Source organism: Antedon mediterranea, chromosome 7, assembly GCF_964355755.1.
Source record: "Antedon mediterranea chromosome 7, ecAntMedi1.1, whole genome shotgun sequence".
NCBI classification, from domain to species: Eukaryota; Metazoa; Echinodermata; class Crinoidea; order Comatulida; family Antedonidae; genus Antedon; species Antedon mediterranea.
Genome location: NC_092676.1, coordinates 10,776,451 through 10,791,125, shown reverse-complemented (window position 1 = coordinate 10,791,125; position 14,675 = coordinate 10,776,451). Strand labels below are relative to the sequence as shown.

Genomic DNA, 14,675 nt, shown 5'->3' with positions numbered 1-14,675 from the left:
TGGGGAGTGATGTTCAACACTATTATAAACTTGGCCAATAAGGGCGACTCAACCGATCACAATAGAAATGGCGACCGGGAACGTTAAAATAGGGACGGAGAACAACCTACTACTCTCGAGGACGACGGGTTGTGATGTGATGTTGTACGCCCGTGAGAAAAGAATTGAAAAAGAAACATACACACGACACACACACACAAAGCAAGCAGCCAGTCAACTCGGTCAATCAAACAGTTTTTTTATAACAACAAAAAGGTAAGAATTAAGAGTAACTATATTAAAAGTGTGGGAATTTTCTGAATCTTTATAAATAAAATATAGCAAATACTATATGTAGCAAAACTAAAAGAAGGATGAGGCGGCCTAGGCCCAGCAGAGAGGCCTACAGCAGGAGGCGCGCGGCCTAGGCTAGTACACAAAGACTTTTTGGAAAGAGCGAGGCGGTCGGCACGCATGAATTGGCAGGCTCAGCAACAGAAAGATCGATGAGAAAATAGAGAGTTTATTATTTATATAGCAGGCTAGGCCTGGCTTCTGTGTGATATGCTGTATTTTGGGTGTCAGATGAAATCGGTCGCGATAAAATCAACATCCGGTCATTTGTATGACATTTATATGGAGCGCCGCTAGATACGCTTTTTGTCATGTTAGGAATACGTTTAATAATAATATCAGTCGCGTTTTATTTTAGTCGCGCTAAGTTGTAGACACATTTTAATGAAAACGCTCTTTTTTGATTGGTTTGGCTTCACGGTGATTGGTCTGGCGATGAACAATTTGACTTCGCGGTGAAGGGTTTGGTTTCGCGATGAACAATCTGGCTTCACGATGAATGATTTTTCGATGAATCGTTTGACTTGACGGCGACCGATGTGACTTCACGATGAATGGGTTGATTTGACGATGAATGATTTCACATGACAATGCATGGCTTGACAATGAATGGTTTTACTTGACAATGAATTGAATGAAATGATAACAAATGGTGTGGCTAGAGGGTGAATGATATAGGTTTACGTTGATTGTTTACATGAATGTATTGTTGTTGAATGGTATGGATTGAGGACTTTTGGCGGACTTGGCTTGCCATAGTCTCTATTATGTTTTTAGTTAATTAGGTGATCATTTAGAATAAAATGATCACCTATTGTTATTGTATCAAATCTTTATTAGTTATCCGCATTTAGCGGATAACTCCTTGTAACTGTCCTGTGTCTAAATGCGGATAACTCCTTGTAACTGTCCTGTGTCTTTTTTTTTTCATTATTCTTCAGTCTTTCTCCCTCACTTTTTGTGCAGAGCGTATCTCTAAAATGGGTAAACATAACATTTCATAACTTTGTCAACATATGGGCATTTACGTGAAGTTGTGCACCTCCTATTTTTGAATGACGTCATAGTTACGCAACGTGACTTACGCATGATTTTATGATTTTTTTAAATTGATCATAGATTTAAAACCAAGCGTAATTTTTTTTTTGCACTTTGTGAAAATTTAAGTCATATCAAGGGCAAACTTTTTGTGCACAAAAAATGGCATGTTTTACAAGAAGTTACGCGCGCACGCGCGTTTAAAATTTTTAAATTCGAAAAATCAATTTCTAATCAATTTTCTACGCATTTCTTGTCATTTTGAGCATGTCAAAAATTCCCACTCATGCGCAAATTTTTACGGGCGCGGTGCGCACGTAGCGTTAAAAACATACTTTTTCCACGTGATTTATGTTTTTTCAGCCTTTTCTAGTAATTTTACCAACTTTTAAACAATTTCGACTTAAAATTACGTCATACGAGCACGCCGAATTGGATAATTTGTGCGCGTTTTTGATAAAAAAGTTAACAAATTCGTCAAAATAATGCATTTTTTTAAACAGTCGTAGTTTCTAAACTAAACGGTAAAAATTATTTTTATTACATATTCTGGAAGTTGATGAGTTGTAGATATCTGATCATGCTTTAATATGGCTAACCGGACATTGTACCGTCATCGTATGGCCACACGAATATAAAATATAGGATTTTTGTATCATTCGTCATAGCTTATCACATTTAATAGAGCGCATCTCCACTTATCCGTTTTTCATTTTCACTTTGATTTTTATATTGTCTAGGTCAATCAATTTTCTTTCGCATGAGTTAAAAATATTTTAATTTTTATGACGTCATAATGTCTAAAAATTTAAATATCCGGGGTCACATATTTTCATCTTTACAGTAAATTTTAATCTGTTATAGCTCGTCAGAATAAAAAGTGATAATCATGATTACAACGTTTTCTGGAAGCTATTGGATTGTAGATACGAATTCATGTAAACATTTTGCCAATCGGATGTTGTGAAGTCATCATATGGCCAGCTGAATAAAAAAAGTCATATTTTCATATTTTGCGTAATAGTTCATCACATTTAAAAGAGCGCGCATCTATATTTTATGTATTTAAATTTCTTCTACACATTAATATGTGCTTACTGATATACTTTCCTTCCGAATTTGCTATCTTAGTGTTTCATTTTGATACCGTCGCCATGTTAAAAATTGGAATAAAGAGCGGGTCCCGTAATTTCACCTATTCTTCACTGTATGTGATATGTATACAGGTTATACTGTGTATACTATGACACAAAATAACAGAATTCAGCACTAACAACATATCATATTCATCAGTTCAGGTCATAATGCCATAATCTTTTTCTGTGTGCAATATTCCAACGTATGACGTGCACGTGGCGTTTGTCGTGCGGATAACTAACTCGTCAAAGTGACGAGTTTCATGTCTAGTTCTTCTTCTTCTTCTTTCTGTACACTTTTTGTTTAACAAATATCTCAAAAAGTTAAATGTCAATGATTACCAAAATTTCACAATGTCTTTCAAATACTGTAACTTAGTCCTAATAAGGTTTTCAGCGTGATCACTCATCCGTGACAACACGTATACGCCATTTTGTGAAATCACATTATCAATCATATCTCCATAATTCATTATCACATATTAATGAAATTCACTACATGTAAACTTCAGGTCAAGGTAAAAAATATTAGCAAATAAAAACCTGCGAGTTTCAAGGTCATGCGCATGAAATCGCGCGTTAAAATTTTAAAAAGCTCAAAATTAGGTTTTGATCAATTTAGAGCATGAATTAGGCCATTTGCGTGTTTCAAAAAATTACTGCGCAAAAACACGTTTTTGCGCACGCGATTCGTAAAAAGCGTAAAAAATAAAATTTGATGTATAAATCACAATCTACTCACAATCCTTAGTACATTCACCAAATTTGAGTCCATTTCCACTTAAAATAGTGCTCTATGAGCACATTACAAATGACAAAATGCACACATTAATTGTACAAAAGTGCTAAAAATGGTAAAAAATAAGGCCTTTTTAAAATGAAAATAACTCTTCAGAATGCACGATGACCCCTAAGTTTTTTAACTTATTCGGGAAGCCATTGAGTTGTAGATATAAATGTATATACACATTAGACGTACAAAATGGTATTACGTCATCAAATGGCCACTTGAATTTAAAAATTAGAAATTTTTATCTTTTTGTGTGGGTTATCACATTCAATAGAGCGCATCTCCGTTATTTGAACCCAATTTTAGCTCAACTTTTAGTATGTGCTTGCTCAATTAATTATCTTTCTCATGAGTTGTCAACATTTTCATTTTGATGACGTCATCATGCGTAAAAACTTGAATAACCTAGGTCGTGCATTTTCAGCTACACCATACATTTTAATATCTTACAGCTCTTCAGAATTAAAGGTGACCTTGAAAATTATAATTTATTATGAAAGCTGATGAAATGTAGATATGAATTCATGAAAAAATTAAGCCTATTGGATGTTGTGACGTTATCTTATGGCCAGTTGAAGTTAAAAAGTAGTTTTTAAATTTCTTTAGTTGAAGTTATACAAATTTCAAAGAGCGCGCATTGCGCTTCTACGTGTCAAATTCTCTTCCAATCCTTATATTTATTTGCTCAATTCATTATCTTTCGAAATTGTCATCTTCGAGTTTAATTTGATAATTCCATCATACCAAAAATTTAGAACATGATGTGGGTCCCGTAATTTCACCTATGCTACACTGTATATAGATATACAGTATATACTGTTGTATATGAAACATAATAGGTACAACTCAGCACTATAAGTGTATATGCATCATGTCATAGGATGGCGTACATCAACTTTTTACGATCGTATGTTAACGTACGTGCATGTTTAAAAAATGTTAATTTCATTAAAATAATAAAAATGATCACCTATAATTCGTCAAAGTGACGAATTAAATTCTAGTTTTGAATATTGGAATTTCTAATTATACTACAGTATTGACATTGTTTTTAACCTAGATCGTTATTTTTTAAGTACAGCAAATATAAATATTTATCTCATTATTTATAAATAATTTTTGTTTTCAGGTTTGAATGAATTGTAATGTGTTCTTTTTTTTAGAAAGTCGTTTTAAAAATGTTTTTAATTCTTATTTTTTGTGGTTCGAAAATCAATTAAAATATAATATATGATTATAATTATAATATATACTAGAATTAGACAAAAAATGTATACTTACGTTTTAAATATTTGTTAACAATATTTTATGTCAATATACAGTAAATCTATAAAATACATATTACATTCTATGCAATGCAAAAAAAAAACCAATTCACACACTGGTTCAAAAGTTACGAATCATTTAAAGACGGGTACTTTTTGGGAATTTTTGGCATTGGGATAAACATGCGCAAAAAGCCCTCGGACGAATTTTGGAGGGCGAGGACCCCTCCCCCCCACCCAAAAAAAAAATAGTCTTGTACAACTACCGTATATTTCGGTGTATAAGTCGCACTTTTGACACGCAAATTTGACCTCTAAATTAAGGGTGCGTCTTATACACCGAACATAAATGCCTCACCACACACAGTGTACATATCGTCACCTCGTTGGCTAGGCCTGAGTAGGCTAGGCCTAGCTACAGTGTACTAACGTAACGGCAACCTGCTTCTGCCTAGTTTTCAAGGCATTTTAGCGTGATGTTATACTAAATATGATGAAAAGATTTGTTTATTATGGAGCTGTTTTAGGCGCTCCGATAAAATTTCATTTGTAAACGTTTACGATTGGAATAGGCCTAGTATTTATTTATAGTTATACGCACGATCGCCGACCGCCGTACCCCCAGCGCAAGCCCTTCTTGGCGGCCACATGTTGTACGGTATTCGACTAGTATATTCTCCAGGTGATTATAGCATAATAATATTTTAACCTAGCGTACACACTTCTCGGATACATAGATACTAATCGAATACGATTGTCTGTAGGAGATAATTTTCACAAAATTTCATCTAAAATAAAAATAATTTGTCCCACAAGGTCAAATCCTAGGTCAAATGGAATAAAATAAGTTATACATCTTTTAAATAGTTTTATATCTCAAAAGTAAATAGAAGATTTGGATAGCTTTAACAATTAGCTTTCCAAAGATACCTGTCACAACAAAATCGGTCCACATATTACGGAGATACGGTCATTTAAATATAGCCTGCCGCGTCGATTTTGCACAAAATCGCGAAGAAACGATGGCACGTAGCGAGCGAACCGTTGGTCGTATGGCGCTAAAATTTCGGGTTTTTTGGCTAAAAATAACCCAAAAACCAAATTTGAAGAAAGTAGGGTTTAAAATGTCATTTTTTTGGGGTTATTTGGTATGGAATGACCCTATGACCAAAATTATGTCATTGTCAGTGTATCAATATTTAGTTTGATTTCAGTTGTTCTTCATTCTAATAATAATGATAACGACTTTTAGTGATATAAACAAAAATATTTTCCTAACGTCGAATGCCATATCCTGCACTGTGATTGGCCAATTGTGCTCACATGGCTATAAAGCTCACGACTGCATGCTCACAATGCTGTTAAAATTCCACCCACATGTGCAGTGGTTCGGAGGAGAAAGCAGGACACAACGCGAGAGTAGTGTACAGTATACAGTATTGAGATTTGGCATGTTACAAGAGTAATATAAAAACAAATAATTCAGAGATTTTATTAATATCTGGTAACTACCGTACACTAAACTCTCCACCAAAAAAACTTGATATTAGAATGTATTTATTTAAAAAAAGGAGAATTGGGTAATACTGTATGTCAGTTCTCGCGAATCTTACATCACACTCTAACATCTCTAGTTTGATTTCAGTTGTTCTTCATTCTAATAATAATGATAACGACTTTTAGTGATATAAACAAAAATATTTTCCTTAACGTCAAATGCCATATCCTGCACTGTGATTGGCCAATTGTGCTCACATGGCTTTAAAGCTCACGACTGCATGCTCACAATTCTGTTAAAATTCCACCCACATGTGCAGTGGTTCGGAGGAGAAAGCACTCTCCACCAAAAAAACTTGATATTAGAATGTATGTATTTAAAAAAAGGAGAATTGGGTAATACTGTATGTCGGTTCTCGCGAATCTTGCATCACCCTCTAACATCTCACTCTGTTTTATTTAGCGAAATGTGAATGAAAAAACGGGAAAATACTTTAACTTTATGAATACTCTGAATTCTGGAAAATGACTTCGGACTTAAAGAATCGTCATGGATGACGTTTATTACAGTAGCTTATAAACTTCACACATTGGAGGCCAGATGGATTCAAAGAGGATCAAACTGGCTCCTCCTCCCCATTGTCAGTGAGCAGCTGTGGGTGGCGGCGGGTGAAAAATGAAAAATGTTGGTAAGATTCAGTTGAATAATAAACCAGCTCCTTTGATACGCTCTTAATTTTTGGAAAGTGAAAGTACAACAGGTATCATCTTTCGTATGGATAAATGGATTATTATTAAATGATTGGTTCTTACTCTAAAATTAAGATTATAATTGCAAATGATAGTTCAAAATATGCAATGCATTGTGATATCCACGCAAGTAAAAAAAAATGTCCAGAATACGGCGTCTCGTAATTTCACGTCACGCTTCGTCGCATTCGCTGTACATAAAAATACGACATAAGGTTGAAAATATATTGCGCACGATTGGTCAAATTAAGGTCATGTGATGGAAAATGGCAACAGCAGAAATTTTATTTTTTATCGTTTTTGAATCAATATTTCTCACTTTTGGCTCAAGCATTCCTATATTATTATAGTTTAACAATAGATGAAAGTTCTTATATGCTCAATGAGGAACGGGAAAAAATGTTTCAGCTTCACCGTAAGACCTAATTAAGTAATTATCTGGTAGCTAAAATAAAGTTTAAAGAGGATGTACAGTATTTTGTTGGCCATCACTTCCTTGCAACATGCATAAACACACATTCTATTTGTAGGCTTAGTACTGTAGAATTCATTGAATTCCCATATTATCTACAATTAACAAAGCATTTTTTTTTACTGTTTTTACTTCTTGATATTTTTATGGAAAATTTATTTGATTATAGTTTCACTATGATGCATGTTACCAAACTGTATTATATTACACCCAAAGAAATAAACGTCATTTATTTGAATAAATATGGTACGGTATATGTTTCAATTGGGTTTTCAGCATTTTATTATTTTATTTGGTTATTTTGTATTTTTGTTTGAGTTTATACACTTGTCAATTGTATGACCCACTATACAAATCAAAAAATAGATGGTAGGTACTGTAACATCAATGAACAATGGTATGTCAATGTCCGTCACTTTTAGGTACCACCCACCATATCATAAACAACATGGCCACAGTGCATCAACATGGGTGTGTCATGGTCACCTACAGTAAAGGCAAGTCACATTTTTGACACACAGGTGCGTCATGGTATTGGGTCATTCCATGTCAAATCACCCAATGGGTTAAACCCTACTTTCTTCAAATTTGGTTTTTGGGTTATTTTTAGCTAAAAAACCTGAAATTTTTAATTTGAGCGCCATACGACCAACGGTTCGCGCGCTACGCGCCGTCGTTTCTTCGCGATTTTGCGCAAAATCGACGCGGCGGGCTATACTTAAATGACCGTATCTCTGTAACGTGTGGACCGATTTTGTGGTGACAGGTATCTTTGGAAAGCTAATTGTTAAAGCTATCCAAATCTTCTATTTGCTATTGAGATAGAACTATTTAAAAGATGTATAACTTATTCTATTCCATTTGACCTAGGATTTGACCTTGTGGGACAAATTTTTTTTAGATGAAATTTTGTGAAAATTATCTCCTACATGATATTTACATAATATAAAAAAATTGGAGATATGTTATGTTTTGTTTGCTTTCTAGCTCATTTCAAAGTTGGCTTACTTCAACAATTCTGGTATTTCTATACAGTGTAGATGTATTGTCAACATTATATCACTACCAAATTTACCTCTTAATACTATGGGTGTCACTGTCAGATTATTTAAGACTATAACAATACTTTAATTATATTTTCATGCTCCATACAAAACAATTTAACTCAATATAACTGCATGATTTATAGGGCTATAATTACGTAAAATTGTAGTAACGTTTTAAAATTGCATAAAACGGCAGCTAGGCGGCATGGACCGGGGCAAGTGGTATTTTTATGCAATGACTACTACTACTTGCCCCAACCAATGTATCGTCACCCCAGTCCATGCCGTTTAAATAACGTAATTATAGACTTATAAATCATGAGGTTATATTGCATTTTTTATAAGAACGTAAAATTGTAGAACGTTTTAAAATTGCATATAATGGCAGCTAGACGGCATGGACCGGGGCAAGTGGTATTTTTCTGAAATGAGTGGACCCTACTTGCCCTAACCCATGTATCATCACCCCGGTCCATGCCGTTTATAATGTAATTATAGCCCTATATATCATGCATTTATATTGCATTTTTTACAAAAACATAAAATTGTAGTAACGTTTTAAAATTGCATAAAATGGCAGCTAGACGGCATGGACCGGGGCAAGTGGTATTTTTATGCATTGACTACTACTACTTGCCCCAACCAATGTATCGTCACCCCGGTCCATGCCGTTTATAACATAATTATAGCCTTATAAATCATGTGGTTATATTGCATTTTTTACAAAAACGTAAAATTGTAGTAACATTTTAAAATTGCATAAAATGGCAGCTAGACGGCATGGACCAGGGCAAGTGGTATTTTTATGCAATGACTGGACCCTACTTGCCCCAACCCATGTATCGTCACCCCGGTCCATGCCGTTTTATAACGTAATTATAGCCCTATAAATTTATGCGGTTATATTGCATTTTTTATAAAAACGTTAAAATTGTAGTAATGTTTTAAAATTGCATAAAATGGCAGCTAGACGGCATGGACCGGGGCAAGTGGTATTTTCACTTGAAATGACTGGACCCTACTTGCCCCAACCCACGTATCGTCACCCCGGTCCATGCCGTTTATAACGTAATTATAGCCTAATTATGAGTGAAGAAATAAGTGAACAAAATACAATGAACAAAAATGTAAAATAATGATGAACAGCAAAGAACAATCAATGTTTTCAAAGTTATCATCAAACAAAAAAAATGATTCAATTTGCTTGAAAGTGTGAAAAGAGTGCCATAAACTGATGGTACATCCTTGGCTAACCAAATGGGGTACCGTAGTCAAATGGTGTACAGATGTTTACCTAAGTAATAATTATTTTGTATGGAGCATGAAAATATAATTAAAGCATTGTTATAGTCTTAAATAATCTGACAGTGACACCCATAGTATTAAGAGGTAAATTTGGTAGTGATATAATGTTGACAATACATCTACATTTCAATACATCTATTTTCAAAATTTTAATCATTCTTACAACACCAGATCTTCAACTGCAAAAAATGATATACGAAAAGCATACCATATTACTTAGAAGAACATCTTTTATTTACAATGGACCGTATATATGGAACAACTTACCGCTCAATCTAAAAGCAATAACCATCATAAATACATTTAAAACAAAATACAAACAAACACTTATTTCAAACTATTTAGAACATTAGTAATTCACAATTGCCTTAAGACTGTTTTTTTTTTTCTTTTTTGTGCCTTTTGTTTAATTTTATTTGTCAATTTGACGAAAGAAAGAAGTTTATTTTTGTTCTCTCACTTAAATTAAATAATTAAATATATTAATTATCTGGAGGACCAAACTTAAAGCCTTGGCTTAATGCGTCCTCCTCACACAATTGTTTTTATTAATTTATGTTACTGTTCTATTGTATTGTTGTGTGTGAAACAATAAACTTGAAACTTGAAACACTGTATAGAAATACCAGAATTGTTGAAGTAAGCCAACTTTGAAATGATCTAGAAAGCAAACAAAAAATAATATATCTCCAATTTTTTTATATTATGTAAATATCATGTAGGAGATAATTTTCACAAAATTTCATCCAAAAAAAATTTGTCCCACAAGGTCAAATCCTAGGTCAAATGGAACAGAATAAGTTATACATCTTTTAAATAGTTCTATCTCAATAGTAAATAGAAGATTTGGATAGCTTTAACAATTAGCTTTCCAAAGATACCTGTCACCACAAAATCGGTCCACACGTTACGGAGATACGGTTATTTAAGTATAGCCCGCCGCGTCGATTTTGCGCAAAATCGCGAAGAAATGACGGCGCGTAGCGCGCGAACCGTTGGTCGTATGGCGCTCAAATTAAAAATTTCAGGTTTTTTAGCTAAAAATAACCCAAAAACCAAATTTGAGCAAATTTGAAGAAAGTAGGGTTTAAAATTTCATTTTTTTTGGGTGATTTGGTATGGAATGACCCTATTCATAAGGTACTGTATGACGCACATCGGACAAATGATGTACCTCTCCCAGGGGTCTTATAGTGGGTCATACAATTGCCAAGTACATTATTTCATTTTTGTTTTCGTTAGTATTTCGACAAATGTTCAAACTATCAATTTAGATAGGCAATTTATGCATTGTGTTGAGAATATGTCTCACATGTCATTTTTTTCTTTCTATCTACCCAACAACACATGTTTACGTTAAGTTTGTACTTCCCCAAAAAATACCGGATGATATCCGGCATGGTTAAGTTTTTCACCAACCCCTGAAACCAGTTCTAGAAATACCGGGATGGTGTCCGGCGGGCAATAGTTTCATCATGTAGTTTTAAAGTTCTATTTTTTTTATTGTTAGCTGAAACCGTTCAATTCATTTCAATGTAAACGTTTTTTTATATGTTTACAAAGTACAATGAATTTACTTACTTAAACTTAAAGAAAAAAAAAGCTTCAATGTGTTTTTAATATTTTTTTAATAAAATCCATTCAAACTATTGATCATTTTCAACAATTTCCTTAAAAATGGTAGGGCATCAAAACATCAAATTCTCAATATGTGTTTGTCTCCTTATTTTTACCTTTAAATTTTGTTTCAGATAATGATTTACAGGTTTCCTTTTTTTTTCCAATAATTTACCTCCTAACATTTTGATAACATTTTAAGCTACTTTCTTTTCACATTTCACAGTAAATTCAACAAATAATGGAGAAAAAAGAGAATAAAGATCAGACAAGCAGGGAAGCTATACCCATGACGACTACAGTAGTATCAGCCCCAGCAGACAGCAGCCTCATGTACAAAAGTGGAAGTGAAAAACACTCCTCAGTAACTTCCATGGTGCCACATCTTCATAAAAAGCGAGAACGATCAAGTCCTATAGACAGTCCTCATCACCATCATCCGCACAAGTCTAGTAAAACGTCAATGTCGCTTGGTGACCAATTGAGTGGACGACGGATGAGTAAAAGAAAAAGAGTCAAGGTTAATTATAGATACATATAGTAGTAGTGGAACTGTAGCTTGATGGTTAACATGCTTGCCTTGCATACCAAAGGTCTAGGGTTCAATCTTGACCTACTGTAGTGCCAGGGGTGTAACTCACAACTCTTTCAACTCCACTCCCTAAGCCTCAAATGAGTTAATTAGTTAATAAGCATGATAAATCATAAAATCCTGTAATTAGTGAGTTGTGCTGTTGAATGCATATGAAATAAAAAAATAAAAAGCCTCACATTTGTGACCTGGTGGTATATAAATTATGGGTCGGTTTCTGCTGCATAGCGCCAAATTAACCGATTATTTAAAAAATTTAATTTTTAAATTGACTGAATTTCTGCTCAATATATGATCCAAAATAACTATTTAAATCAGTTGGTGGTCGTTGACAAGAAATTGTTAGAATTACCCAAAATGCAATTGGTCCTGGCGGTTAATTCAAACGTTACTCGAGGTCAGCAGAATGGGTGGTTATATAAGCGGTTATTTTATGCTGCCTTTTAACCGGTTACCACAATTTTGTCCTGTTTCTGCTCCCAAGAAAATGGAGTTAATTTATTCACACCGATTTTAACTGGTTATTTTTATGCAGCAGAAACAGGCCCTTAATCATTAACTTATTATTTTATAAAAATGTGGTTACATTTTTAATTTTGAACCATTGCTGTAGGTTGAATATAAGGAAATGGATGACAAACTAGCCAATCTGTCTGAGGATGAATATTATAGTGAAGAAGAGCGGAATGTCAAGAAAGATAAAAAAGGTTCTGATGTAGAAGAAAAAGAGGAAAGTGAGACGGATGAACCAAAAGGTACCATTTTTTCTCCATGTTTATATCCATTGACACAAATACTCCATGAATAAAATTTGGTTAATGATTATTGTATTATGTATTAATAATCCATAGACAATTTTAGACAAAAACTCACCATTTTGATTTTAGAGTTTCTGCCCAAAATTCAGTGCGGATAATAAATACTGAACATATAGACACGTAGAGTATGTTTTGGACATGCATGTAACATTACTAACAAAAACACTCTACAAACAACATTGTTGGTTGAACCATGCAGTATATGAAGATAATTTAACAATTGATAAAATGGTACCTATTGTAGTCGGAAAGTCAGAGTCTAACTTAAAAATAGTGATAAAATGAACTATGAATTATCATGAACATTTCAAAGCAACTAAAATATAATAATAACATTTTTGTATTTAGGTCTTGAAGGAGCAGCATTCTCGGCTCGATTGCCATCAGATAAATTAACCTCACAAGAGGCAGCATGCTTTCCTGATGTCATCCAAAGTCCACCACAAACACAGAAATTATTCTTGTACATTAGAAATAGATTGGTATGTCTTTTTTATTTTAATGAATTGAAATATTTATTATTGAATGTCATGAGTCAAAATGAAGCCATCCTAATAAGTTTATACTTTTAGTTCTAATATCATCATTAATGTTTTTCTGTTGTTTTTTTAATTAGCTTTATATACCTGAGTTCTTATTATTAAAATAGCCATCAGCATATTTTCCTAATAATGCCATGGTTTATATAGTGAGATTAAAATTTGTGGAATATTCAGGGATGTCACCATGCTGGTCGGCGCCGGATGGCCCGTCTAGTACAGTACAGATAAAAACTACTGCAACTTTTCCCACATGTAGGTAACGTAGTCTACGCATGGCGGTTGCGTGGCGTAATTTACAAAATGCGTAGGCCATGCGCAGCATTTGTAGCCTACGTTGTGATCAACTGTGTGTGGGAATTCCCCAAACTCAACTGTGTACACGTACATCGTCGACGGTTAAACAGACTACGAAAAGTTCAAATAAATGGAAATGATACTATTGTTTGCCAATACAATAATGTCATCATCATTAAAAATACTTGAAATTCAAAAATCTTATTAACTAGGCCTACTGCTGACTGTACATTCACAATCGCCAGCCAAAATAGTTTACACAAATCATTGATGACCATTATGATCTTCCATTATTAGTAGTAGGCTAGGCCTAAATTACAAGTTAATTTATATTATTTAATGTAGTACGTCAGTATGTTTCATTTAAACAAAAATTATCCAGGCTTGAAACTGTTGTAACTGTACATCAAACTTCATAATATTAGCTATTTTAACAACAACCTGCTGCAGAGGATCGGTGGAGGGTCAAGTAGTTGTCTCAGGTCGTAGTAGAACATTGTCATTAGCAGAGAGAGAAGGATCGAGGACACATAACATGTGCTTGCCTGATCTTGTTGTTTTGGTCATGCGCGATAATAAATTCGATAGTATTTAAATAAATATGTTATTTTAGTTAAATACAAATAAATTATAATTAACATTTTAGGGTAAGGAAATACACAAGACTTTATTTAAAAGTTCAACTTCCCTAAATTAAAGGTTAAACAGAACATAAAAAAGTACAGTTCAGAGAGAGTATCCCTCCGTGGATCATACACACGAAAGGCTGAAAATAAGTGACCAAGGTTATTAAATTTTTTAGACATGATAATGTCATAAAATTAAAATATTTGAAACTCCTATGAAAGATAAGTGATTGAGCAAAAACATATTAAAATCTTGAGAAAATTGAGCTCAGATGCGCTCTATTAAATGTGATGAGGTATGACAAAAGATACAAAAATCCTATTTCTTATATTCGGGTGGCCATACGGTGACTTCAAAATGTCTGTTTAGCCATATTGATGCATGATCCGATATATACAACTCATCACCCTCTGCAATATGTAATAAATATAAATTTTACTGTTTATTTTCGAAACTATGACTTTAAAGACATAATTTTGACGAATTTTTAACTTTTTCGCAGATTCGACTAGAATGTACTAAGCATTGATATCAATGGTCACAGCGTTTTACT

General features: G+C 33.6%; 1 protein-coding gene across 1 annotated transcript in view; it reads left to right on the top strand.

Annotated features, from left to right (window-relative positions):
- Window positions 1–121: 121 nt before the first annotated feature.
- Window positions 122–14,675, top strand: part of LOC140054510 (lysine-specific histone demethylase 1A-like) — a 29,817-nt gene continuing 15,263 nt past the window's right edge. The window contains exons 1-4 of the mRNA XM_072099525.1: window positions 122–255; window positions 11,476–11,769; window positions 12,455–12,596; window positions 13,008–13,141. Of these exons, the coding sequence (XP_071955626.1) occupies window positions 11,491–11,769; window positions 12,455–12,596; window positions 13,008–13,141 (555 nt within the window). The 5' untranslated portion in view covers window positions 122–255; window positions 11,476–11,490. The remainder of the gene's footprint in view (window positions 256–11,475; window positions 11,770–12,454; window positions 12,597–13,007; window positions 13,142–14,675) is intronic.